The sequence below is a fragment of the Hippichthys cyanospilos genome, chromosome 2 (assembly GCF_059441005.1).
Source record: "Hippichthys cyanospilos isolate Australia breed blue-spotted pipefish chromosome 2, RoL_Hcya_1.0, whole genome shotgun sequence".
Lineage (NCBI taxonomy): Eukaryota > Metazoa > Chordata > Actinopteri > Syngnathiformes > Syngnathidae > Hippichthys > Hippichthys cyanospilos.
In genome coordinates this window covers 14,741,631-14,769,040 of record NC_142370.1, presented here as the reverse complement: position 1 = coordinate 14,769,040, position 27,410 = coordinate 14,741,631, and the positions used below count along the sequence as shown (strand labels likewise).

At 39.4% G+C, this 27,410-nt stretch overlaps 3 protein-coding genes across 5 annotated transcripts; 2 read left to right on the top strand and 1 right to left on the bottom strand.

The window, feature by feature from the left end:
* The first annotated feature begins 469 nt into the window (after positions 1-469).
* slx9 (SLX9 ribosome biogenesis factor) lies at positions 470-3,917 on the top strand. Its single transcript, XM_088406538.1, has 6 exons — positions 470-775; positions 2,602-2,722; positions 2,847-2,918; positions 3,108-3,282; positions 3,421-3,486; positions 3,571-3,917. The coding sequence occupies exons 1-6, from the start codon at positions 608-610 to the stop codon at positions 3,692-3,694; spliced, it is 726 nt and encodes a 241-aa protein (XP_088262664.1). The 5' UTR covers positions 470-607; the 3' UTR covers positions 3,695-3,917.
* Positions 3,918-5,081: 1,164 nt separating this feature from the next.
* Positions 5,082-14,040, bottom strand: LOC148427512 (uncharacterized). 2 transcript variants are annotated; one of them, XM_088406523.1, is made up of 6 exons: positions 10,686-14,039; positions 8,587-8,696; positions 8,279-8,404; positions 7,000-7,106; positions 6,448-6,629; positions 5,082-6,361 (listed from the first exon to the last, which is right to left on the bottom strand). In XM_088406523.1, exons 1-6 carry the CDS (start codon positions 13,494-13,496, stop codon positions 6,200-6,202), a joined length of 3,498 nt encoding a protein of 1,165 aa, XP_088262649.1. In that variant the 5' UTR covers positions 13,497-14,039; the 3' UTR covers positions 5,082-6,199. The 2 variants fall into 2 exon arrangements, 1 of the variants encoding a protein (XP_088262649.1); XR_015864212.1 differs by lacking the exons at positions 5,082-6,361; positions 6,448-6,629; positions 8,587-8,696 and having other exon boundaries at positions 10,686-14,040.
* Positions 14,041-16,970: 2,930 nt separating this feature from the next.
* On the top strand, positions 16,971-27,225 carry rcan1b (regulator of calcineurin 1b). 2 transcript variants are annotated; one of them, XM_088408420.1, is made up of 5 exons: positions 16,971-17,129; positions 17,328-17,480; positions 24,597-24,770; positions 24,859-25,018; positions 26,053-27,225. In XM_088408420.1, exons 2-5 carry the CDS (start codon positions 17,355-17,357, stop codon positions 26,241-26,243), a joined length of 651 nt encoding a protein of 216 aa, XP_088264546.1. In that variant the 5' UTR covers positions 16,971-17,129; positions 17,328-17,354; the 3' UTR covers positions 26,244-27,225. The 2 variants fall into 2 exon arrangements, with proteins under 2 accessions (XP_088264546.1, XP_088264547.1); XM_088408421.1 differs by lacking the exons at positions 16,971-17,129; positions 17,328-17,480 and adding an exon at positions 22,904-23,440.
* The last annotated feature ends 185 nt before the right edge of the window (positions 27,226-27,410 follow it).

Here is a 27,410-nt window from a genome sequence, read left to right as displayed (position 1 = left end):
TTGTTTTGTTTAAATTTGTAATCAGTAGTGATGCTGTTTACAGGTGTACCGGATGAAGGTAACATGGAAAACAGGCTGAATAGATTGCTCTCGAAGACCGGACTTGGGCACCCCTGCCTTACACACTTGATTTTCCCTTCACAAAAAAAAAAGGTTTTGACCCGGGTCAAGATTATCCTTGTGGCAATTGCCCATATCAATTAGGAACGACAATTGTCCCATAAAAATTAAGACATTGACAGCATGTCGATTTTAACAATTTCAAGACTTAAAACCTGTTGTGGTAAACAAGAGTCCAAATTTGACCCGGAGCATCCTCAGAGTAGGCAAACCTTTGTGGCACCTTTACAAAAGAAAAACATGTTTTGAATATGTTCTTTTGGGTGTTTTAGATTCAAGCCGAAGTCAACTGATTTCCGAATAGCAGTGAATTTTTACCCCAGAACACAAGGCGGCGCAAAGTGGTCCATAAAGCCAGACTGCTCGATCGTGGTGGACAAAGAAGATGGTCACTGCTAGTAGTGGGAAACAAACAATTCCGAGGTCTTTCTTGTGAAGCTTTTTTTTTTTCTTGTCCGATAACATCGTAAAACTAGCTTTCGGGAAAATGGTTGGCAAAATTAAGAACGTCCGACAGAAGCTGCACCAGCAAGCTGTGAAGATACCGGGCTGTGCTCTGTCCAAAGAGTCGGGCGAGCCTTTTAGCCTCCACATGCATCAGCCAAGTCCGTCACATGTGGAAAATATCACTACTAAACTTACAGGGAAAATACAAGTAAGCAGCGATCGAATAACGTCTATTGTGCATTGCGAACTAACTCTTTTTCTTGAACACATTTTGAGTAGAGTAACCGGCTATATTCGGTCCGAACGCGGTAGATTACTGACAGCCACACCGAAAGAATTTTCACTTTTTCATTGATCGAAACCAGAATAATAGTATTAGCTTACATTTAAGGAACCATACCTAAAAATTCCCGTGTGCACTTTGGTGGTACTTGCAGATATGCTAGTTTTGGTGTCCAAGAGCAAAACAGCGATCAAACCTAACTACTGCATCTGCCCCATCATGCTGTCTTGTCCGATTAGGACACAGGTGTCGAATTCCAGTCCTCGAGGGCCGGTATCCTGCATGTTTTCGAACCTTCTCTTTTAAACACACCTGATTAAAGTGATTAGGCTCATTTTCAAGCACCTGCAGAGCTTGCTGATGAGCTATTAATTTGGATCAGTTGTGTTGATCAGAGAAAACCGGAAAACATACTAGATACCGGCGCTCGAGGACTGGAGTCCAACACCTATGTATTAGGAAAATATGTCATTTTATTTTGGGGAGGAGCTAAGTTTAGCCTGTTTTGATATTGGAACCTACAGTCTTCACGATAGATATGATATGGACAACACAACAGTTGCTGTTGATATGGCACGGCCCTTTAAATAATGTCTGGCTTTCATACAGTCGGTAATATTCCGAAATTGTATTAAAAGGTTCCTGGCATGTTTACGTAGGTATGTGCTGTATTTTATTTTTTGTAATCATTAATGTCAGGGGCTCGGTCTTTTTTTTGGGGGGGTATAACTGTACTTTAGTGATAGGTTGATGAGGTGTTAAGGGACAATGTGTAAGCTTTAGACCGTTTTTCGTTAAAAAGAACGAAATTATTATGAATTTAAAAAACTTGCAAATGTGTTTTTTACGATCAACAAGTTGTTTTAAATAAAATCGTAGGTCTAGTTATAATTAAATATTACATGGGGGGTGGCACTCCTCCGGAGGCTGCCTTCTCTGTTATACCTACGGACAATTTTAAATGCAGCACCTCCTGCTGCCCGCAATGAAAAACGGTCTAAATCTTACACATTGTCCCTTTTACAGAGCGTGCAGGCATAATGACACACTGTTTTGACACTTTATTGATGTTCATAACATATTATTCCATAACTTTGATTAATGTGAACTTGTATCCATGTAAAAATCTAAGAGAAACAGATGTGAATGAGGGTGCTTGGACTGTTTGTCGTTATACATTTTTATTAAAAAAAATGAGTTTTTCCAATGTTTTCAAATTAAGTCTGTTGCAATTACAATCGATTTCTCCCGCCATGGGTAAACACATTGACAAAGCACTGATGATGCTGGCGCACACAGGAACTATCTGGGGGGGAGTCGTTCTATGAGCTCGGTGCATGCATCAACGCATCAGTGTTGCCATACCTATTCCTACTGTACTTAGGTTGGATACAGTTTAAGCTCATAAATCATAGGTGCCAAACTCCAGTCCTCGAGGGCCAGTATCCTGCATGTTTTCGGTTTTTCTCTCCCCAGCATACTTGATTCAAATGATTAGCTTATTAGCAAGCATTGCAGGGGCTTGAAAATGAAATCACTTTGAGAGAAGGCTGGAAAACATGCAGGATACCGGCTCTCGAGGACTGTAGTTCGACACCTGTGGCATAAATGATTCAAGGTCGACGCTTAAGATTCTAGTTAGTAGTATCAAGCAGGAATTAGGCTTCCGAAATGTTGTTTCATTGAAAGTTGAGAATTTCAAAGTAGTGGAGAAATGGTTCTTCATCTAATTGTTCTGCTTAATTCTGCAGGCCCCAAAGCAAATGCCTTCCCCCGCCGGGATATTTGCAGGTACAGAGATTGCTCCTGAGTCACTGAGGCAAACGTTAACCTTCAAAGATCCTCCAGTAGCTCCTATACCTACCAAGATAGGTTGGTTCTGCCGACGTTTTTTTGTGAAAGGGGAAACTAGAGTACATTAGTTTCCTTTATGTCATCTGAGGCAAAAAAAAACCCTCTCATGTATGCCTATGTGTGTGCACGTGTGTTTTGAAAGGCCCTTCTGAAGTAAAGAAAGTCAAGTCAAAGAAAGAAAAGATGAAAGAACGGAGGGAACGATGGCTAAACAGTAAGTTAATTGAGCATTCATCTCATTGGGTGTTCCAAGGGAATATTCATTTGTCTTTTCTTTATCAAGCACGCACTCATTTTTCAAAGGTTCCTCATTTGTCTACGCTATGGAAAATGACCAAACTATACTTCTGACTGGAAACAGGACTTTACCTGCCTCCTCACCGTGTTTGATTTTCCTCCCTAGAAATAAGCCACATCAAGCTAACAAAGGAGCGTCAAGCGGCACAGGCTCGGCGGCAGGCCACTCCGGTAGTGGGAGACATGAGTGTGCTTGCGGAAGCCCTGCCTGAGCTGTCTGAGCTCATCGCTCCAGTTAGTACAGCTCGCGTAGCTTCGACAGCTCGCCGAAAAAGCTCAGTGTAAGTTGACCTAAAATTCATGTGCAGTCGGGTACAGTATTTGTAGATTTGAAAATGGTCAAGCCGCAATATGTATTGTATATGGTTGTTGCTGAATGTTATATAAGTCTTTATACAGTAATATTTCTAACTCTTTAGGCCAGTCAAGAAGCGAGCGGTAACCGATTTCAGTCAGATGAAGCCCCTACAGAAACGCAAACTATTGTAAGCCTTTCTTTTTTTTTTTTTTTTTTTTAATTCACGTCTTTGCATCAAACGAAATGGGCTAATTGTTTTTTCTTGCTACAGGGAGTCAGAAATTAGTAGGTTCGGCGAAGCGGTGAAAATTCTAAGCAGCAAAAGAAATCCTCTCAACGACATCTCTGAGCATCTCAGGAAACGATTAAAGCATTTGGAAGAAGGTTCCAGTTAACATCAGTAAGATGTTTATTACATAATGCATTCAAAGCGTAGATCAGCGTTCCTCCATTATAGAGTTTGCTTTTTTTTTTTTTTTTAAAGACATGGAGATTTATCATCAACGGGGACTCAACTGATATTCTTTTATAACGAATGCAATGTTTTAGCTGATGCAAATAAAATTCTGCTCTCAGAGGGTGTAATGGATGCATAAAGAGTGAACGTATTTAAAGGGACTGTGTGTAAGATTTAGAATGGTTTTTCATTACGGACAGCAGGAGGTGCTGCAGGTGCTGCATTTACCATTGTCCATAGCTATAACAAACATGGCCGCCTCCGGAGAAATGCCAACCCCCATGTAATATCATGTAATGATTACTAGACCTACGATTATATTCCAAACACACTGTTGGTCATTAACAACGCATTAATTAAAGTTTTTGACATTTACAATCATGAATGAGCCCAAACTGAAAGGTTTGTAATTACCTCTGGATACCACAAGAGGGTAGCAGAGAAACACTTGACAAAGTGAAGCCATCAATTTACATTAGTTCATAGTAAATCCTTAGCACCTAGATGCCACTCGATGTCACCAAAACAACACTTGTCAATGCGTTTGCATGAGCATAACAGCAAATAGGTGATTTTTTTTTCTCCTGATCGGTTTTCCAATGAATAAAGGGTTAAGTTTTTCCAGCTCCTAAAACAACTGCTGTGTTTGCCAAGTCATATTTATTTACAGAGCACTTAAGTGCCAACGTTTCTCAGAGAGTTCCAAAGATAGCGACAACAATCGCTGATCATAATTCGTTATTCAGACAATCCTAAAGGTCTGGGACTAAAGATTTCCCAGTGTCTGTTAAAATGTATATTTTCTATGTTGATGAGTTTGTGTTTGTGTAATTGTCACGTCAAGGTACGTATTTTTCAACCACCGTTTGAAAATAACCTAGGTTTTAATTATGCGTTCTGAGTATTTCCGAAGCTTGAAGCATCACAGGTGTAGGTACTCCACCGCTAGGGCTACTGGAAGCAGCATCATAATAGCTAGAAGCTACACCATACTGCACAATTTCAAAGCAAGTATGATTTTCTTGTGCATAGTAGCGATGAGCAAAATGATTAGTTACATTGATCAGGGAAGATTTAGTGAGATGTAGTTTCCCTTTCGTAGCAATAGACAAGAAAGGAAATGTACACAAAATGCTTCTTAGTGTACATTCCTTTCCTCCTCTCCTACCGTAACAAAATCAGTTCAATAGAGAATTTAAGGATACATGGTCAAAACACAGCAGGTCGATTTTTAGGGAACCTGCTTATTTCTGATGGTGCTCACATTTTGTCTGATCATGGTGAGGCAATTGAGTTGATAAACTCAAAGGAAATTCAAGGTCATATAAGCGTTAAAAGGTGACTTTATTAAGAAAATGGTCATTTTCCATATTTTTGAGTGGTCATCCTCAGATAATTAGTCTGATCATTACAAGATGTTTTCATAAATTTTCAGTGCAAAATGTTCAGTTGATTATCATTCTAACACAATGCCCTGTGATTTATAAAATACAATACAATACTAATATAGTTCTGTAAAAAAGCAATACAAGTAGATTTTTTTTTTATGTTTGCTATTTGGTGTAACCTTCAAACTTAAAAAAGAAAAAAATTCTTGTTGGCTTACTCTGTGAAATACACAATCATGCACTTCTTTCAAGTGCATTGCCTCAGCCATTATATGAGTGAACACATGACCTGCATGAACAAAATACACTGGAGGTTACAATCAAGACTGTGTTTCTGTGACTTCCCGGGTTGAGATGCTGATTGAGTCTTCATTGGCAAAGTTCTCCTTTATCTCAGTTTCATCTAGATTAGGGGTGTGCAAATTTAAAGTGCTTGAGGGCCACATTTAATTTTGAAGGCTTACAGAAATGCCAGCCCATTCATGGAAAACAAAAAAAAGGTTAAAATGTATGTGATGTGGATATATAGCTTTAAAAAAAAAAACCTTCTTCGGGAATTGAGTGATTTCTAAGAAATATAATTTTTGACCAATTAATCGAACTAAGAATTAGCAAATATTTAAAAACAAAGGTATATGTAAAATTGCTTCATTCAAATAATTCAAACCCCTTGTGTCAATTGTAATTAGTTAGCATTTATTTATTAACCGTTTTTTAAATGTGCATCAAAACTTGTTTTAATATTAAATTACTGAATTCTCTATAATTCTATATATAATTAATGTAAGCATAGCTAGTGATTTAAGAATGACAGAATTGAAAAAATATTCTAAACGTAATTTGACTAAATCTTTCGTTTAATGAATGAATACAAAATCAATTAAAGCATACAGTTAACCAAATTAAGGGATGATTGTTAAATTACTACACTAAGTCACAAGATTCTTGATCGCTTAAGTACTCACTGTGGGCCCAATTGCGCAATAACTTGGGCCGTATGCAGGCCCCTTGACATTTTTTGCCCACCCTTAACCTAAATTACCAGATGACTTGACCTATTTGACTTTTTTAACCACATCAGCATAAGCAAATTCAATTTCTGTCTCAGCCGGGCAGGTGCTGTTGAATTCCTCCCTCTGATAGGCACAGTTCAGGTATCGCCAAACGCCGGTCATCTCGGCCGGGATCTCAAATCCACGATATTTTTTGGCTACCACCTGGAAAGAGGAAAGAAAACCTTGAAGTAGAAAAGTGTTGCTTATGACCATATGTCATTCAATAAATGGATTGAAGAGCAACGAACCTTAAGAATGTGTAATTTAGGAAGCAGGTTACAGTCAGCCAGGGTGAGCTCTGGTCCGTCCAGGAAGCTCCTGGTGGACTCTGGGACATCTCCCAAGGCATCACCATCAATCTCAGATGGTAGGGGAGTCCGTAGGAAGTCGTCAAGATGCCGAAGAGATTTCAGCAGTGCTTTCTCTAAGGCTACGGGTGAAAATGGAAGCGTTTCACTCAGTAACATTAGTGGGCCCCATCTGGTTCCTGGGTTTGGAGGTTGTCCCCTGCGCCCTAAGGATTCAGCCCATCTTATATTGTAACAGAAAAAAAAGTGCCATCTTTCACCCATCAGAGCAGTAAACTAGACAGAACAGTTTAGGTTGAACCCTGCTTCTTGACCAGTGTCAGCTGGGATAGGCTCCAGCGCACCACTAGTGAGGATAAGCAATACAGATACTGTATTTAGGACTACACAGTACCAAAACATAATACACAGTGGTGAATTTGATGGCTAGCTTCATTAGGATACATTGAAAAATGCGTTCTGTCACTTTTCAAGAATTTCTTTGAGTCTTACCATCGTTGGAGTCTTTCCTTGGGTTCTTGATATAAGCAGAGAACTTGGCAAAAACATCAATGCCGGCTGTGTTGGCCTCCAGGTGTTTCGGTGACAGTCTTGGGTAGCTGGAAACACCAAAACGACTCGTAACAGAATAAATCTTGACTAAATACACTACGAGTTTACGGTTGAGGATTATCCAAACAAATTCAAGTTTCTATGAAAACAGATTGTGTCATTAGGCTTTCAAGTAAAATTTTAAGCCTGACCCAAAATGCACAGAACCTGTCAACTCGTTGACCTCACTCTAACCCAGGGATTCTCAAATGGGGGTACAGGGGGTACGTGAGGCTGTAACGGGGTTTCTGTAGGTATCCGCAGAATTAAATGTTGTTTTATTGCCACGACAAGAATGATACGTATTTCTTAGCAAATTAATAGGAACTTGAAGCAAACTATTGCTAAATTGTGTTATAGTGACTGACCTTCTCACAATGTATAGCTGTTTTCCTTTAGCGGAGTAGATTGACAGGCAGTTCATTCTCCCTCTGTATTGCACTTCTGGCAGAAAAGGCTTTAAAAAAATCATTTATTCCAATCCTTATTAGTTACTGCCTGGTAACTGTCTATTCTGCCTGGGTCTTTTTACTCTTCAGTTAGGGTCCTCTTTTGCAGTGGTATCGCTATTAATTTATTACATTGGTACTGAGCTGTATCAGGAACACTGATGGAATTGTATTTTGATTTTTTTTTTTTTTTTTTTTTTAATTCCCAGTGCCCCAACATCAAGGACCTTATTGACCACCTCACAGTCCTCAATGCTTCATCATCCCCACTATAACCAAGTGTAATAGTGCACTGCTTTGCCTTAGTTGGCCCAGAATTAATTCCAGAAGTTGTTCACTGTGGTCTCACCAAACAGCTCACACGCCCAACTCTTTGCCATAGCTTATAGTACTGATAAAGCCACATTCCGCTTGGCTGCCAGTACCCTTCTCGGTCTCAGGAGTCCATAGCTCCAAAAGGCCCTTTAGAACACCTTCATAAGGATGGCTACCCAGCCTACTGCCCAAAGACAGCTGCGACCCTGAGAATAAGCGGCAGAGATGATGGATGGATGGAAAGATTGAATTGTAGTGGACCCGCAGAGCCATAGTTATGGCAACATTCAAATGAACACCGTGAAATTTCCAGACAAAACATTTTAGTTACATTTTAAACAAACATCTGTACTTCCGCTTAGATACAGTCTGAGTGCATTTGCTACTTCTGCATATTACAGTGTGCGTGCGTGTACCGTGGCGGGGCCAATTTTTCCTCCAGGAACTCCTCTATCTTGTTGACATCAACCTTGACCTCTCCATTAAAGGTCATAAATGGAGGATTGATGCCTGGAGCGAGGTTTTGTAAATCAGCAGGTTTTCTGAAAGCACAAAAGATAACACGCAAAACAAAAAAAGGTTGCCAACCAATATGAATGAATATACAGGACTTTGAATACAGTCAATGCGTTGGGTGTGCTCGATTTACAGTTTACGTTTTCAGGTTCAAACAAAAACAAATTTCGGCAACCAAATGCATGTAATATGTAACAGTAATAATTACCGCTTGAGGTCAACGGTGGTGACATTGAAGATGACTCCTTTGAGCCAGAGGATCATAAATAGTCGCTGCGAGAATGGGCAGTTACCAATGCTCTCCCCATCGCTCCCCGCCTACATACACGCACACACGTGAAGTAATCCATTAGCTGAATGCATATATGGGTAGCAACAAGCCTTTTTTGTCAATATCTGACATAGTTTGCAATAGCTGAGCTGGTGTGGCCAAAAAACGCTCTGGCAATGTTTGAACATTTGAAGTCGTAGTTTTTTTCAGTATCAATTTAATTATTCCCTTTTAATGACTTCAAGCATAAATTGTGATAAATGCGTTATGCATCAGCATGAAGACCGTCACATTTCCTTTACAATCTAAAAAAGAAAAAAAAGGGTAGAATATTGTTCTCCTTTATCACTCGCTGATTCAGCATTTCTCTTTGTTGTTTCACAACGTTAGCAAAGCTATAAGAACGTAATGTTTTGATAGCATAAAAATGGAGTCAAAGCTAGCTAATGCATAACAATATTTTTTTTTTCTTTGGTTTGACCATTGTCAGTTCCTAAAAGGGGAACTTATTTAGTGTTCTGAAATGTTTTTGTTGTGGCCAAGTTCTCAAACAGTTCTAACACATAGCTGACAGTTTTGAAAAATGAGAATTGTGTCTTAATATTGTCTCATTTTTGGTACATGAGTTGCATCGGTACTTCTACTCATTTGTTTTCACAAGTACAGTACTATCTTTGCCTGCACTTTGACATTCTCTTGCTGGCAATAAAACATACTGTATGAGTTAGAATGCGAGCGCTTATCAAATGAAACAGTATATTAACAATCTAATGTAAAGATGACGGATGTGTGGGGGTTTACAGTAAGTGTGCTGCATCCAGCACTACCATTCCCTCAACTCTGAACACCAAACAGCAGGCTAATCAGCTTACAGAGTGAGAATGTAGAGATTAGCCTTCTAACTTCAGCTGTATAACATTCCTACCTTCCAAATGATTGCTCACAACTTGATGCTATGGATATGTGCAAGAGCAGTGTAACATTAATTATATTTGATCACTTTGAACCGGTTCAAACATCACCTTGGATGTCAACCAACGGCAGGGAAGTTTGAACTTAAAATTTAGTCAGCCGACAAATTCCCTGACAAAGGCAGTTTTTGTTTAAATGTGAGACAAGCAGCTCTCACAGTATTAGCACATTTTTTCAAGGTATTAAGCCTTCCTACCGGCAATGATGGCAAGTAATAAAGGACAAGTAACTTTTCATTTCATTTGGGTACAGGCCCTCGACATTACTTTTACGCCCTACATTTGAACATGTTTGTACGTTCTACTCAACACTTTGTCAAAAAAGACTGGTAACTTTGTTCAACTGCTATGGATCGTGTCAATGGAAAAAAAAAATAAGGGTTAGGTGTAGTCAAAATCTCGATTGAGATTTTTCATTACTAAAATCTTGGGTGTTTATAAATGAGTAAAAACAGGATTGGGAACAATGTACAGGAACCAGGGAGCTTTAAAATGACAACAATACAACAGATTGTCATAATGATGTTTCCCATCCATGGTCGATTTTAAAATTGTTGTCAACATGATTTTGACCAGACCCAAAAACTAGCACTGACCTTGTAAGTACAAGCTAAACATATCCCATCTTTAAAGAGATAGGCTATATAAGAGTAGCCAATTTTCTATCTCTATTTTCAGACGAGATTTGGACCACGTTGGACAGGCTAAAACACAACGCAGTTTTCTACAACTATTTTTGAACTAAATTTGGCCCTGTCGGTTGGGCCTGTTATCAATGACAATTTGTAGGCTAAAATTGGGCAAGATTGGCCAGGCTATAATACAATCTAGTTTCCAATAATTATTTCTGGAATAAATCAAGCCCAAAATCCATTGTCTAGAAATGTCCGGTTGTCGAGTGGATTGCCAACTTGTTTCGTGATTTTGTGTTCCCAGGACTCCGGATTGAAGGTAGTCCCGTGTTAAAGCTGGCACTGTTAGAAAGTAGTGCCTTATCTGCAAATGCTATTCATATAACATTTGGTCGTTTTTGTCACATTAACCACAGTGTACCTTTTTCATTACCTTGACGTAAAGTGAGATCTCGTTGTCCTGGTCAAGCGGTGTAGCCGTTGTGGTATCCTGCAAAGGTGGCAAAAGACTGTCCTCCACTTTCAGTGAAGTTATCTCCTGTTGCTTGTCTGTCTGCCGCTCCCGATGAGGGATGAAAGACTGTCCGTCCTCCAACAGCACCACTCTCTTTTTCTTCGCCTGGTCATCTCTCTTTTTGGAAAGAGTTTCATCTTTGATGACTGACTTCAGCTCCTGCATCCACGCGTCCCTCGCAAGATTGAAGTTGTCGGTTAAAGTTTCTCTTGTGTCTGTTACCGCTGGGGTCTCTCTCTGATGTTTTCCTTCAAGGGCTGCATTTGGATCTCCTTGTTGCATTTTGATCCATGCATCATCTTTTCTTCGAGTAGACATCAACTTCACATCCGTATTTATCGATGGTGACTGTAGACAAGGTGTCCCATTCTCCAAGGCTTGTTTTAATTCTTGAACTCTTTTTTTTATGTCCAATTCTAACCCTTCTTTAATTACGTTCGCATCTGCATGCGCTTCCGACCTGTTGTCACTGGCATCTTTTGTCTCAAATTCTCTGTTTTGGCTCTCTGTTTCTATCTCTTCACGGTCATAATCTAAAATGGTGAGAGGTTCTACAATCATTTCTTCATCTAACGCATCTTTCACATCATCACCTCCTCTGTGTTGTTTGCTAAGGGGAAGTAGATATTGTTCTTGCACATGTTCACATCCGTCAACTTTGGACTGCTTTGGCATGAGCTCCTCTCTGGGCAGTTTCACCTCTTTCTCTGGTCCTATGTCCTGTTCTGTAACACCTTGTTGGGTGCTTAAATGTATATTCCCAAAATGGTGGCCAAGCTCAATGTTGTTATCCAGTCGTTCTTGCTCCTTTTGGGTTTGGTCCTCCGGATCCATTTCAATGAAAGAAACATTTTCTTTTTGCTCCTTTCGTTCAGATGTCCCAAATCCTTCAACATGGATGTCCTCCTCTGGTTGATCTAGGGAAGATATCAATGCAATGTCTGGTGGTTCTTCAGCTTCCAGAATTGGTCTGATTTCTTTGTCTGAAGCAGACATTGTGACCTCCGCCAACTCCTGCGCATCTATATTCGGGATCTGCCGCTGTAAGAAGTTATTGATCGGTTCCTGTTCTGCCGAACAGTACATGCCGTCACTTGGGTTAGTTTCACGATCTTTCAACATGTCCATTACCTGGCTGGTCGGAATAGCTGCGGGTTCAACAAAAGAAGCCACACTTGTATCTGAATCCTGGCAGTGATCATCTTTACATTTGAGCGGCACGGCTAACTCAGTGCTGCCATCTTTCACATGATCCTCTAAATGGTCCGATGTCCTGGCTGCTTCCATCTGCCAACTTTCCTTGGACTGTGAATTATTAAGCAAGGCTTGAACCCTGTGAGAAGCGTCTACAGTCTTGTTATCTTTGTCAGTGGTCAACGCATGGACTTCAATGGACTCTTGTGAATGTGTAGTGGAGGTTTGAATCTGCGCCTCCGCATTTTCACAAGAATCGTGTAAATTAGAAACTGAGGCTTGAACATTATGAGCAGCTTCCTCAACGGTCAACATTACCAGGTGTTCTTCCTTCTCCATCACATCCACTTTTGTTTTCCCTATCTCGTTAGGATTTTGTCCTTCACTTGTGGCATTTTCATCTCCGGTATCTTCCACCGTTGTGTAGTGGCTCAATAGACTTTCGGTCTCTATGTTTATAGATCTTTGCTCTCCTTGTAATTTTTCCTCACCCCCAATCGATTCACCTCGCTCGGCATGCTCTTCATTTTTGTGGCTGCCGCTTCCATCTTCGTGTATTGTTGATGGATGATGCAGGGCGTCTGCTTCGATGTTTGTTTCATGTAAACTTTTCTCTTTCAGGATGATCTGCATACTTCCAATTGGGTCCTCGCGTATTCCGTGCTCCTCGTGTTGCCCATTCTCATCTTTTATCATAGTTGGAATTTGACACAAACTTTGAATCCCCATTGCATGGTCTTCATGCTGCATATTATTTTCTTTACTAAGGTCTTCCTCATTCACTTCGGCGTCTTTTTTTCCATCTTCATTTTCACAATGCTTGCTTTTTTCACCTTGTAAAACAGCTAAGAAATCTTTCTCGTTTTCAGCAGTCACCATCTCTGTGTCGTTTGATTGTTCTTTTTCCTGGATAATGCCCCCGGTTGCCGATTCCGCTCCATCCTCAAGCTTTTTTTCGCTTCCTAAAACCACAATGTCGTTGCTGGTCTCAACATAATTCTCACTGCCTGTCTGGGCTTCTTTTACATCTTCCAATGTTTGCCAGTTCCTCTCATCTATTTTCAAATGCTCATTACTTTTGTCTGTCTTACTTTCCTCCTCATTGTTGGCATCTTCAACTTGCACCGCCGCTGAGAAGTGGCACATATTTCCAGCCAGTGTTGGCATTGCCTCTCGATCATCTCTTAAATCGTGCTGTTCGTTTGCTCCTTCTACTCCACTCTCCTCCTGCTTTTCTTGACACTCCTCTTCCCCCCTTCTCATTTCACTTGGTACCGAGGCCACTGAGAGAATCTCCCCTTCTTCCAGCGCGTCGTCATCTGCACTTTCTTTTTTATCTCCCCTATTTCCTGTCTCAGCCATTAACAAAATGTCCTCCCCCACCTCCTCGGCAAGTTCGACTTCTTCATCTTCCTCCTCCCCGTCCCCATCGTTATTTCCTCTCTCGTTATTTGCATCTGAAGAAAAGGTGACAGGACTGTGGACTACAGTGGAGTTTGATAGGTCAGGGTTTGGCCAAAGGTCTGACTGAGCCATTGGATAATTACAAAGGGATGAATGGCCAATTTCCTGGATCCTAGTTTTACATAAGGGGTTCAGAATTCCTGATCAAAAATGGATTTCAGATACCAATTTTTTCAGTTCACAAGTTAATCTTGATACTGAATGTCAGAAATTTTCTGACAAAGAATGTAAAATGGACGAAATCTCCCAGGTTTAAAATGGCAACTCAAAAATGTAAGATTAGCTACAGATCAAGTGAAATGAAATATAAATAAGGTGAAAATTAAAGCTCCAAAAAACAATCAAACACCTTTAACTAAGTTACCTCCCAGTCGGGGTAATATTTTGATCAGTCCGGAGTTTCAAGATGCAATAGAAAATACCTTTTGGATGACAAAGGCAAGTTAAAAACTCCAAAATTTTGAGACCTCCTCAAGTTTTTAGGCATTGAAATTCAGGAGCTGCAGTCAGTCTTTCTCTGTTGAAAAACAAAAATTGTGCCGCACATTCAGCAAAGTTAGACAACAAAAATAATCAGAACTCTCTCGCTTTCTCTTACACGAACGCCAACATGCTCGCTCGCCATCTCATTGTCTCTCCCACTCTCTCTCACTTTCTCTCTCTCTCTCTGAAGGATTAAACCAAGCCTGATCCCCACATGACTTGGAGCTTAAACCCAGCATAATTTGAGTTGAAGCACCGCACCAGACAAAACTGCTGAAAAGACACTGAAAAAGTTGATAATTCGCCACTGTTAAATTTGACAATATGTCACTGATAGTGTAGTGATTCACCTGACAAAGTGCTTTTAGTTTCCACTCTGTGGTGGTGCAAATCATTGTTTTGTTATAGTCTTGTTGTGGAGGGGTGAACAATATCTGACCCTTTCTGCTAGTCAGTTTTTTTAAAAATAGTCACCAGAAGGATCAATTCACAGACTGTTTCCGTTCCATTGCAAAGATCAACCTCTTTACTATACCACTTAACCAACTGTACGTGAGGAAGTTGGAGGCTATTTCAGCCGTGGTACAATTGTAAAGGTAAAAACTAGTGATAATAACTTTTATCATCAGTTCAAAACATTAACAAGGAGCATACCATTTTTGACAGAATGAATGTCACTGCGGTAGTTGAGTTGAAAAAAAAAGAACCATTATCAAGTTACCAAAACAGTTGTAATTGACATTATCATTACTATCAAGAGCAGATAGACATTAAAAAAGAAAAAAAAAGTTTGTCCTTAAATTCCAGTATGTTGCATAGTCTGAAGCCTTTTATGCTTTAAAAAGGATCTAACCAGTAATTCTCCCTTTACCAGAATTGTATAAACAAATGAGTGCAAGTGTCCAAGTACTGTGTATATTTGCATACAAATTAAAGGAGTAAAAGCGAGAAGTAATCAGAACGATAAATATTCAAGTGAAGTACATGTACAGAAAAACTAGTTATCTCTAAGTAACAAAGTAAGGTGTTTCTATTCGTTAACCTCTGAACACTACTTCGATACTTAGGCACAGCCTGTGATTAAAATGAATTGAAATCTGTTCGAACGTCAGCGTCTCCCCCCTTCAACTCTTGAGCATAGTTGAATGTTAATAATCTATTCATTTACTCTAGGCAGATTAATACGCCATGTTGAAACAGCAGACGCATGGCGGAGACTTTTTAATTTTTTTTAATATTTTCATTTATTTCTTTACGTATTTTTCCCTCTCAAACATACTACATTTAACAACGGATTACAAAATTCTGTGTTACAATGTGATCGCTTAGCCCATAAAACAAAACTGCATTTTTTTTAAATGCAACTTTATTTCAATATTCAAATTACAAACAGTATCAAACATTGAACATTAATAATACACACAGTATACAAGAGCTACTACAAAAAGACAGTAGACCATAGTATATAGTCCTTTCTAAGAAATCATAAAGAATAAAATACATGAATACAAAAATAAATAATCTATCAAGAAAGAAAAAATTCATGTCAGGCATCACTGTCAACATTGTCATACAAATTTGATTTAACAATACACCAACAGGAGCAGATAAATAAATACAGCGCAACACCAAATAATTAATCTCCGGTCAAAAATGTCATCAAATGTCAGGAAGCACAGTTAATATCTTAACATAGCAATCAAGGAATTTTTTATTCTTTTTATTATTAACAAGGACTAAAGATTTATGAAGTGAGTTAAATTCTACCAGAAAATGAGGAAAAGTTGGCTTGGAGGCTGAAAATGTTTGCTTATGAATGAAATATTTTCCAAACAAAATGAAAAAGTTCACTAAATATTGAAGGCACTTGTTCTTATTTTCACAATAACATATAACATCTTTCAGAGAAAAAAAGTTGTATTCTTTGAAAGGTATCGGAAAATTATGACGAGATATGAAGGTCTCATAGGGCAGAACAAGACCATGTTCATCCAAAACTGATAAGATATTCTTAATATTTCTCTCAGACCATTTGGGATAGAAAGGAGACTTATTCCTAATAGTTATACACTCGGTATTCCATAAAGTTTTATGAGGAGAAAAATTAGGAGTGAAGCACATTTTCCAGGAAAGAAGCGACTGCTGATGAAATTTAGACAATGTGATCGGGAGTTTGTAAGGCAAGTAGTTACATTGCAAAACAAACGCAAGCCCACCAATTATTTAAAAAATATGATTGGGGATGAAAAACCACAATGAATTTTGATGTGTTGAACATCTTTTTAACCAATTGATTTTAAGAGTATTAATGATATCAATGAAATTAAGCAACCACAATGAATTTTGATGTGTTGAACATCTTTTTAACCAATTGATTTTAAAAGTACTAATGATATCAATGAAATGAAGCACTTCTAGACCACCTTCCGCCCTGCTCTTAGATAGATCTGCTTCTTTAAGTTTGTGTGTTTTCTTTCTCCAGATAAAATCTAGAAACAACTTGCTAATTTCCTTAGCAGTGGCATCATTCACATAGATAAAGAAGGATAAAGAAAATGAGAGATACCCTCAGCCTTTGACAAAAAGACCCTGCCGTATAATGTTAAGTCTCTCTGAAGCCAAAGGTTAAAGATATCTCCAGTTTTTCTAACCCTTCCAGAAAAGTTAAGATGTTGTCTTGCTATTATTTTTTTTTGTTATATGAATGCCCAAATACTTGACCGTGTTTTTACAGGGATATTATCTATGAAAGGATCGTCAAAATTATGTATAGGCAATAATTCACATTTGGATAGATTGAGTTTCAGACCAGAAGCTAGTAAGAACTCTTTAACTAACTCAAAAGCTTTGACCAGCTGTTCTTTGTCCTTCGGGAAAAGAGCATCGTCTACCAGTTGAGAAATTCTTATTTCTCTATTGAATATTGAAATGCCCTTGAATTCTCTATCATGTACTACTTTTAATGACAATAATTCAACATCTAAAATAAATAGAAAGGGGGCGCATGGCGGAGACTGGAAATCAGCTGCTCTGGTGAATGACGTCACTTCCGCTATCCGCCACTGTCATTCAGAAACAGAAAACTGAAGTACTATAGCCCCCCCGGATAATTGACACATTTTGTAAAATGTTTTTGTAGTAACGGTTGGAGTGTGAACAAGAAGACAAATTCACGGAATGGGACGGGCTGTGCTCGTTTAGCGTCATCGTCCTCGTTTTCTGGTCAGTTTATCCTGCGAGCTTGTAGCGGCTTTTAAGACAGAACTGTTGTTATTGTAGCTGTGTTCGTATATTCGATGAAAAGCGTGAAGCCTTTCAGATAGATGGGAATTTATAAAATAGTTCAACATGAGCTGAATGTGTAATGTATACCGGGCGTGTTCGATGCTAAATTTGCCTTCTGTCTATGTGTGTCTCCAGCACTTTCGACAAAATAAATAACTGGCAATGCAGCAATCGGAGAGTGTTTGCGATGAGGACGCGACGGCGGTGGATGTACAGTTTAATGCTTTACCAAACGCCCTTGTTGCTTACAAAGTGCAGGAAGATTTATTTAACGACGGATGTATGAAGGTAAGAAAAAAATCGTGTCATGATGCTTGACCCCTTTTCTTTCGTGTTGGAATCTATTTAATAGATTCTTTCGTGTTGGAATCTAGTTAATATCTATGAGTTTGTTCGCTGTGATTCTCAACTCGTTGAACTAAGTTTCACGCGTAAACTAACCATCAGCGCCCAGTAGGTGGTGTTAGTAGTCTATCCGTCCATTTTCTAGAGTCTCTTATCCTCACAAGTGTCGCGGGCTTGCTGGTGCCTTTCCCAGCTGACTTCGGGCAGTAGGCGGGGGTACACCCTGAACTGGTTGCCAGCCAATTGCAGGGCACACAGAGGCGAACAAGCATTCACGCACCCAACCACACACAATTTAGTGTGTCCAATACACGTCATGTATGTTTTTGGAGTGTGAGAGGATGCCGGAGTGTCCGGAGAGAATCCTTTGGGAGGGTTCTCAGGGAGGACATGCAAACTCCACACAGAAAGGCCAGAGCGAACTGAAATTGAACTTGGGTCCCTGAACTGCGAGTCAGATGTGCTAACCACTGGTCCGCTGAGCTGCGCGTTACTACTCAGATTTGTTATTGAGCGTAGTGTTTTGCCCATCCATTTTCTAAAGCCGGTTATCCTCACAATTGTCGCAGGCTTGCTGGTGCCTATCCCAGCTGACTTCAGGCACTAGGCGGGGTATACCCTGATCTGGTTGCAAGCCAACTGCAGGGCACACAGAGATGAACAACCATTCACACACCCAATCACACCTGAGGACAATTCAGTATGCCCAATTCACCTGCCATGGATGTTTTTGGAGTCGGGAGCAAGTCGGAGTGCCCGGAGAGAACCCACGTAGGCTTGGGGAGAACATGCAAACTCCACTCAGGAAGGCCGCAGCCAGATTGATTTGAACTTAGGTCTCTTTAACTGTGAGGCGGAGTGGGCGTGCTATTCACTGCACCACCGGGCCGCCTGTGTTTTGCCCATTTACTTTATATCAAATTTACATAGAAGACTTCGCAAGAGGATTCGCTTGTTCTTCGATACGTAAGGGCGTACGCCATATTGAACGTGTCAAATCCATCAGAAATACATAAAACACTTCAAGCAATAATCTGCAATTTTCACAATATATCTCATTCACCCATTCCTCGCACACACAAGTAAATGTGGGCAACGCATCGGCACAAAAAGGAATGTTTAGGATTACGAGTATGTATTTCACTAAAGCAAGTACACCCACCACATTATTTTTTCAATACTTTATTGTGACGAGGCAATTCTTCTGCTCCCAGGCTCCTTTGTGTAACAAGATCGCTGGTGTCAACCGGGAGCGGGTGCGTTAAAATTTGTGTTAGCCCACTCGCATGCCCTCAAACCGATAATGAGGATTTAATTTTTGTCATCACATTTTCAGCAGCAATAGGTGATTTTGGCATAAATGACTGTCTAGGCCATCTACTGCAGCCGCTTACCAAAGACTGCCACACAACCCATTGGAGTTATTGTGCCTTTTTGCGTGTTTTTCTTTACCAGACAATAACCGTATGAAATCGTACAACTTCAGATTTATCAACTCACTATAGCTTGGTAGACTGACATATTGTAAATTATTAATTAAAATACAAATGTTTAATATGTAATATGTTCACAGAAGGATTAAAAACAAGTTAAACAAAATAATCGGCAAAAGTTAACATTTTCTATATTTGTATATATTTTTTTCAATAGTGTACTAAGATAAATCACAACTACAAAACATACATTAAGCTTGCTTTCCACTTTTTTTTAATGCTTTATGTAAACTTAAAATGTCTAAACTTCACTGTTAGAATTTTATTGTGCATGGTAACCTATGCAATCTACATATTTTTCCAAACTGGAAGCTGATGAAAACAAATGTCAGCAGCCGGAATGGAAAGTTTTAAATTGGCATTTCTATTACAAGGTTTTCCATGACAACTTGTGTGTCGAGCATGGGGTGAAATACCACCATCATGTCACAAGGGCAGAGCGAAGCTCAGTAACAAGTCGTTCTGAATGTGTTGAATAGGGAGCTCAAATGCTGTCGAAATGGAAAAAGTCACATATAACATTTGCATTCTGTGATACTGTGAATGGCTGTACTACTCAGCTTGAGAAGTTAAATTGTTGATCAGAAATGTGTTGGGGGGAATACACGTATATAATACAATCAATACAAAAATTAAAATTAATTAAATATCCTATGTCTTGAAGCTGTTCTTCCAGAATCCCACATTATTTAGTTGAGTATATGTTAGCTGTTGAAAAGCAAAATGTCAACAGCTTTTTAAAAAAATATTTTCTTTCCTCACATCCTGTGAATGAATTGTTCATGTTGTGATATGAAATAGAATGTGCAGTGTTCCCAATGCGTTTGTGTGAAACTAAAGCTATCAGAAGGATTCCGAAAACTTTATTTCAAATGTTTAGAGGTGCATTTCCAAAGGCACGTTCGACCTGTATTCGGAACACTTCACCAAGATGTTCTTGTTCCCGTAGTTCAGCGGTACAATGTGCAGTTTACATGCACATTCTACTTGTAAATGGCATTCCATTGGAATTACTTGTCTGACAGCATTTAGTTGTGATGGCCTTCAATTTTATTAGTAGTTGTCCTTGTTCTCCATCCCAAATGAAGTTTAACAAAAAGTGTCCATCATACCTGCACATCCAGTATTATTGAAAGTCAGCAAGTGGAAACAATTACTGTTTCCTAAACAGATTAAATGGAAGATTACTGTTTTTCAAATTTGTCAGTTTTTTTTTTTTAAAGATTTAAATGCTGATGTTGACACTGTTTATCAGATTGGAAAGTCTGAGTCAGTGGAAAATGACTGGATGCTTGCTAAGCTCTCAATTTGGACACCTTGGATACAGTACACACTGTACAACCCATTGTCTGTTCATATCATTGCTAAATTCAGGTGGCAAGGCGTTGCTCATTTCAAATGGAAAGAAATGTTTTAATGTAAATAATACAATGACTATAAAAACTGTAGCTTCACTAAACCACCCAGTCCCCAGGAGCCTCAATATTCATTTATTCATATTTTTACAAATGCGTGGATGGTAATGTTTTGTCCATGCAAGAAGCTGAATGCTGGTCCTGGATAAATGAATAAATAAAGTGATTAACAATTCAAACAAAGTCACCCAAGACATGCCAAAAACTTGGCACACAGGACAACCCAGCTAACTTACTTGCTGACTGCAAAACAATGAGAAAAATGAATCCTACTTTGAACCAAGCACATTATTTACTTTTAAGCAATTTTTTTATCGATTAGCAGTTAAAATGCCATTTTTGGTCATTTCAAGACGAATGTATTCACATTTTTTTGCCAATTGGATTTTTCAAACTCAACGCCATTTCACACTGGTAAATAATATTTTAGGGTGAGAAAAGCTGAAGCTTTTGTCGTGCAAACATGTAGGAGGCATTGCCCCCTGGTGGTGGGATGACAACATGCTTGATTTGACATGTTCAGTAGCCGGCTTTTTAAATGTTAATATCGCCGTGGATCAGCTTAATTAATCGTGGCGGCCAATATTGTGATCGTGATTAAAATTCGATTGACTGTGCAGTCCTAAATGCTAGGGTCCGGCAATATTAGCACAAGGGTAATGGTAATTTATATTTGCCTGTGATTATGACTTAATAAACCAAACCACTTCTAACCACTGAAAATTAGATGTTACTTCCTAGATGGACACCATAACATGGGACAGTACTTGTACTTGCCCTTAATTTGCAGAAGTGTTTTTCAGTCTCTGTCGTCGACCATTTTGAGTGCTGAGCATTTGAAGAAAGTAAAAGCTGCAAGGTGGAGCACACGTTCCCTTTTCCCAGTTTGAAAAATCCAACTCTTATTGCCAAATGTTATTGTAGTATTGCTTTGATGTAAAATGAGTGAAGCAAATACAGAAAATCTCTTGCTCATTTCTGAACATGTCTTTGTGGGTGAGCCATTCTGAATTTTATTAAACAGTGATATCACAATTCAAATATATATTGACATGACTGCTATAAGAGTGCTGATAACAATCTAATTTTATTGAATGACAATCATAAGGAGGTATACTTAATTGTCGCTAGAAATCAAGTTTTTTTTTTTTTCTTCCGTAAGCAGGCTCTTGTATGCATTTCCGCTGAATACGCTGAAACCTCACTTTGCTCATTAGCCAACTGTCAGTCAAAAATGCTTTTACATCTAGCGCCTTTCTTATGCCAACACATCCCTATATTTTTTTCTGGAATACACTATATCAGAATTTCCCACTGAATTTTTGTGGCTCATTCATGGCAGATGAAATTCGTCAAGTTGTGGCATTAAGAGAAGGCGCGTTGTTTGGAGTGGCTAGCTAGCTAGCCAGCTATCACTGCACTGTATGGTGCAGTGATAGAAATGGGCCAAGTAATTCTAAATACGTAACACGCAATTGCGTCGGACAGCCGCTGATGCACACAAAGGCATTCGTTTTTTTTCCACAGTGGGGGAGGGGTGACTCATGCTGGGGTCTATTTGAGCCTTGCCAACAAAAATCAGAAAATTGAATTGAGAATTGATGAATAAGTTGAATGCAATCTCGCCACAATTCAGTACAACACAGTTCTCAATATGCAATTTTTCAGCAATTATGTAGATAATATCAAACAACCTCTATGTGGTCTTTAAGTGTGCTGTAATTCTTTATCCCTTATGTGCTCTGAGGAAGAAGTGCCGTTTTTTCAATTAGGATACCTTGGAGTTGTTTAAACGGGATTCTAAAGTATAGATGGTGCATTTTTTACTCACAAGTTCTCTTTATCTTTTTCATCAGGAGTGTGACAAAATACTGTGTGAATATGAATGGAAAGTGGAAAATACATAAAATTAAAGAATAGACGTGCTAAACATACAATTTTAGCCTTATAAAATCACGCAACATTCTCTTCACGCCACTTGCTATTAATACCTCATAAAAGGGTGTTATCATGCCGCATACTTTCCATGAGCAGTACCTCGCCTCTCCAGTTTGCATTCTTCCTACCCGTCATGTCTGTTACTCTTTCCGCTCCTTTTTTTCGGCTGCTATTCAGCTACCATCTGTTCTTTTTCTCAGCTGTTCTCATCATCTGTTTCACCGTCATTTTCCCTCTGGCTCATTCACGTCTTCCCGGTTCTTTGTGCGTGAACCCAGTCTGACTTGCCACAAAGGGTCGTATTATCAGATTTGAATGTAATGATTGAGATATCAGATATCAAGTCATTATTTTCCCCGTCATTCACATGCTGTCCTTCTTTGTTTCTGCTTAGTCGGCTTTGAATTATATCTGTCTAGAGAAAATAGACAAACTCCTCCTTATTTCACCGTCTGCCGGAACTCAGCAAATCGCTGGGTTAGTGGGCAGGAACTGTGGGAAGTGCGTCAACATGTTGCAGAAGGGGCGTGTTAAAAAGGGAGAGAGAGTGAGGGAACTGGTGTAAGAGAGAAATTGAAATTAGTCATTTCTCCACACCCAAATGTCTGGAAGATTCCATCATAAAGGTTGCCACTGATCTTAATACAGCAGATAGATGCTTGATCTTGGAGGATATTAGAATCTACAGTACCTTTGGCAAAGGTTTTGAGGACACGGTGGTGCAGTATATGAACAGACGGAAAAGCAGAAAGAGCCTCAGCCAAAAACCAGAGCTGCTGTTTTCTTGTTTTGGGCCATCTAATTACTTGTCGCTCACCGGGCTTACATCCTGGGGAAGACAACGCATCCCCGTCCTTCCCATTTTTCTTCGTCATCTTCATCATCCGCTCAGTGTCCTTTCGGAAGCCTTTCTGCAACCTTGAATTCAAGAATCAAGTGGAGAAGATTTCGACATTTCTCGTTGCCTGTCATGCACATCAAGACTATGAAGTGTGATCACTTATGTTTGGTTGCCTCGGTGACCAATCAGGAAGTATTCACTCATCCAGATGCTCAGGTAAGCAAGGTCTCTGCTTCCTACTCATAACTTGATGATGCCCAGCAGTACTTGACAGAAATGGTCACCTTTTTTGATACTTACTGTCAGTGACAGCTTCTTTATTTGTTACTGGTTCAGGGGTAATTTTAACATCTCCTCTGTCGCTGCTACTAGCCTTTTTTCATGTGATGAATCCCCGTCTATTGCTCTGGACAATTCCCTTAGTGACGTGTTCCACCGCAGCGTCCAATCAGGTGCTGGACTCAGTAGGACACACATTGACTGTTCCTGCCTGGATAAACGGAGCATGATGAATAGATGGTTTTATTTAGCAGATTTTGTATATAATTATCCTGGCACGGTGAAATAACCTGGCTATAATAAATACTGTATGGCTGTTTTTAAGGTCTGTATTTATCTTTTGTTTTTTTTTGTCGTTAAGAGAGCAGGTAACAAAGCTGGGCTTGATATTTATTTTTTGTTAAAGGGAAAATATTGGTGTCAGGAAAAAAAAATCCATCCCAACTCTTAAATTCTAACATATTCATACATCAAACGGTTGCCCCCCGCCTACAGCACAAAGTCATCTGGGATAGTCACTAGCAAGCCTGTGACCCTTGTGAGGATTAACGGCTACATGAATGAGGATAAACGGATGGATGTTGTTTTCACCAGTGACCGATTGGAAAGTAGTGATCCTCATCCACTGGGCTGCATAGAAAGACTCAACAAAAACAGTTATTGATCATCAGAGCCTGAAAGAGTTTTTACTTTGAAAAACAGCCGCATAAAGACGTACCTCTGGCCGAGGGGAGGGGGAAAGGGTAAAGCAAGCTACATCAGTCATCTCATATACATCAAACCCACTGTTTATAATATCACACGCGCTTGCAAATGAGACAATAAAGCCATCAAAACGTCTTTGTCAGAGCCAAGCACCCAGCATTAAAGCTGTTTTGTTTTGGAAATTAAAAATGATTTTCTTCTTATGATACAAATTTTCACTGAAACAAATGCATTCAATAAATTATATTACACTTGAAACTGTGGTTGTTTTTGGTGTCCTATGAGACAAATATTCTAGGCCTACAGTTATGTACCGTAGCATGTCCAATTAATGAGAACATCATTTTGTCTCTCTCTCACTCTCACACTGTCCCCCTCCTCATTGCAGGCCAGTTTTGAAGCTTTATTCCATACATTTGACCCAGGAGCCCAGTTCCAGTATTTCAAGTCCTTCCGTCGGGTCAGGATTAATTTCAGCGATGCGCTGGCTGCGGCAGAGGCGAGACTACGACTGCACAAAACTGATTTTCATGGCAAAGAGATGCGCCTCTACTTTGCTCAGGTGGCTTTGGCGAGAGACGCTTTCACTCATATGTTTTGTCCAAAAATATTGCCTGTACTTACCGTTTTGGTTTTTTTTTTCCCTGCAGTCTGTCCACATTGGGAGTCCGAGACTTGAGCCTCCAAAGCCAGAGAAGCAGTTCCTTATCTCACCACCTGCATCTCCTCCAGTGGGCTGGGAGCAGTCTCAGGATGCCATGCCTGTTGTTAACTACGACCTGCTGTGTGCCATTTCAAAACTAGGACCAGGTACAATTGAAACTCTTATTTCCTAGCTTCAGAAAAAAATACAGACAATGCTCATTTGTACAAATCTTACACACTTGTACAACACTTTAAAAAAATCCTTTTTCTCTTCTTTTTTTTTTTTTGCAAAATTGCAAAATCAATTGACTCGGACTCGGACCCTGGTACAAAAAAAATTCATTGGGACAAGTTTGATCATTGGTTGTTAGTTAGGGAGCAGCATTACATTCCAGCAAAGAAACATAACAATTTTCTACAAAAGGTGGCATGCATATTTGATATAAAAGGAGTTTAAATGAATTTGTTCTAAGACTGTTCAACACCAAAAAAAGCAAATATATTGAAAGCAACCAAGAAGCAATGGCCAAATATTCAACCAAATGTGTAATTTCCAGCCCCTCCCCCAAACATACATGGGGTATAGGGGCACCACAAAGACAGAAGCAGGGACTGGATTGGAGTTGTAAGGCTACTTGTTAACGTCTTGATATTTAAAAACTTGTGGTACACAATGCTGGAGGTACTTGACCGGAGCTACACAGATTTCCAATTGGGCTGTAGTACCCTGATGCAGGGCCATACATGTCTGCAATGCCACCACCTTTTCTATGCTCTGTTGACACAGCGGGACACATGCTAGAATTGAACACATTTGGGCATATTTGCTTTGATTAGCAAAGTGCAACTGAAGCCCTGAAAATAGCCTTGACTTTTTCCAAGCGAAGGTCAGCTACTGGTTTTAAATACAGCACAAGGTAAATCGGTAATAATAGGTAAACTGTGTTTGTAAAACTCTGTAAAGAAAATAAATGACTGAAGCCAGTTTCCTGTTTTATATTCATCTTTTGATCTAGCACAATAATAAAAAATGTTTGGTTGAGGCTATTTTCAGAAATTTTTATATGAGATTCTGTAAAAAGAGATGAATTAGATCAATTTTGCTCATTTTTTTTAATGTCTTGACAGCGCTATTTTTTTCTATTTTGTAATATGTATAATTTAATCGCCATACTCACACTAAGAAAATGTATCTCAAGGTGATAAATACGAGCTCCACACAGCCACGCCTACCACCCCCAGCGTCGTCGTTCACGTCTGCAAAGAAGATCTTGATGACAGAGATGACGACCATCCGGAAAATATGCCGCGGTCCGCACGGCCCAAGATCGTCCAGACGCGCCGGCCCGATTACACGCACAACGTTGAGCAGTTATCAGCACTGGAGTGACAAATGTTAAAACGTCCTCGTGATGTCATTCGTACGGCGCAGAAGTTGTGCTTTCTGATGTTTGCTCTCTGAATTTGGGAAGGCGCCTTTGAAGTGCTGCATTGTCCTGTTGACAAGGAGGCAAACTTCGTAGACTCAGATGCTGTATTTGTGTCTTTTGGGAAAGAATGGATCTTAAAGATGTTGAAAGGTTCAGCCATAAGATAACAACTATGTACTCTCCAAATGAGGTTACGGGAAGACAGAATACTAAGTTTTGAAGTGTGTAGCATTACGTTCATCTTCATGCTTCATATTATGGGGTACTTGGTTCATGGATTTGTTAGATGTCCTATGACTAACGTGTGCAGACGATAAGCTGGTAATTAGCAAAAGATCCCAACGTAACAAATGCAACATCATTCTTAAACGCAAGCATCACTCAAGGTTTGAGTGAAAAAAAGGCTTTTCAGTAAAATACAAAAGCTAAATATTACGCACCATACATTCACATTTCCATAGTGATCATTCAAGATGGCGGGTGTGTGACACAACTTCACTATTGTAACTGTTTTGTGTGGCGTATGTGTTGTCAACGTGTACTGCTTTACATTCTAAGACTGCGCTAAAATTAGATATTTGCAGTGTTCTCCCTGTTGTCATTTATATGTTAAGGGAAATTGAAATCGTCTTCTTTTTTTCTTGTAGCCTACTTGCAAGGAATTGTTAGACTTGTTCTGTGTCTCATTCTTTTACAGAATTCTTCATGTATGACGACCAAGCCAGGCCTTCTTCATCTGTGGTACTGTATGTGGCAACATAATGGTTTGTCTTTTTCTAGCCATGCCATATTTAAAAAAAAAATAAAAAATACACCAACAAAATTACGCCGCCTTTATAGTCAGCTTGACCTCATATGTGGTGGGCTAAGAATTGTATTCTGATCTGCAAATCACTGTTTCTGAGCCTAAAAGCCAATAAAAGAAATTAATTGAGAATTATACCGCAATGTTTCTCAGTTTTTATTGAGCCAAGACACTCTGTTTACATCAGGAATGTCTCACAGAACAAAACCGAAAATACAAGACGCCTTAGATATGAATGCTGAAACGTCGCAATATCCTCACAAATCGACTTGGTGTGGCCTGGGCCTGATTATTTAAACAAAAGCAGGTCGACGTATAGATT

Excerpts from the sequence above, each read along its gene's own strand:
- slx9 (XM_088406538.1), top strand. The coding sequence starts at position 608 with ATGGTTGGCAAAATTAAGAACGTCCGACAGAAGCTGCACCAGCAAGCT. Across the intron at positions 776-2,601 it reads AACTTACAGGGAAAATACAA|GCCCCAAAGCAAATGCCTTC; the intron begins GTAAGCAGCGAT and ends TTAATTCTGCAG. Across the intron at positions 2,919-3,107 it reads GAGGGAACGATGGCTAAACA|AAATAAGCCACATCAAGCTA; the intron begins GTAAGTTAATTG and ends TTTCCTCCCTAG.
- LOC148427512 (XM_088406523.1), bottom strand. The coding sequence starts at position 13,496 with ATGGCTCAGTCAGACCTTTGGCCAAACCCTGACCTATCAAACTCCACT. Across the intron at positions 8,697-10,685 it reads AGATCTCACTTTACGTCAAG|GCGGGGAGCGATGGGGAGAG; the intron begins GTAATGAAAAAG and ends GCGTGTATGTAG. Across the intron at positions 6,630-6,999 it reads AAGGAAAGACTCCAACGATG|CCTTAGAGAAAGCACTGCTG; the intron begins GTAAGACTCAAA and ends TTTCACCCGTAG.
- rcan1b (XM_088408420.1), top strand. The coding sequence starts at position 17,355 with ATGCAGCAATCGGAGAGTGTTTGCGATGAGGACGCGACGGCGGTGGAT. Across the intron at positions 24,771-24,858 it reads TGCGCCTCTACTTTGCTCAG|TCTGTCCACATTGGGAGTCC; the intron begins GTGGCTTTGGCG and ends TTTTCCCTGCAG. Across the intron at positions 25,019-26,052 it reads CATTTCAAAACTAGGACCAG|GTGATAAATACGAGCTCCAC; the intron begins GTACAATTGAAA and ends ATGTATCTCAAG.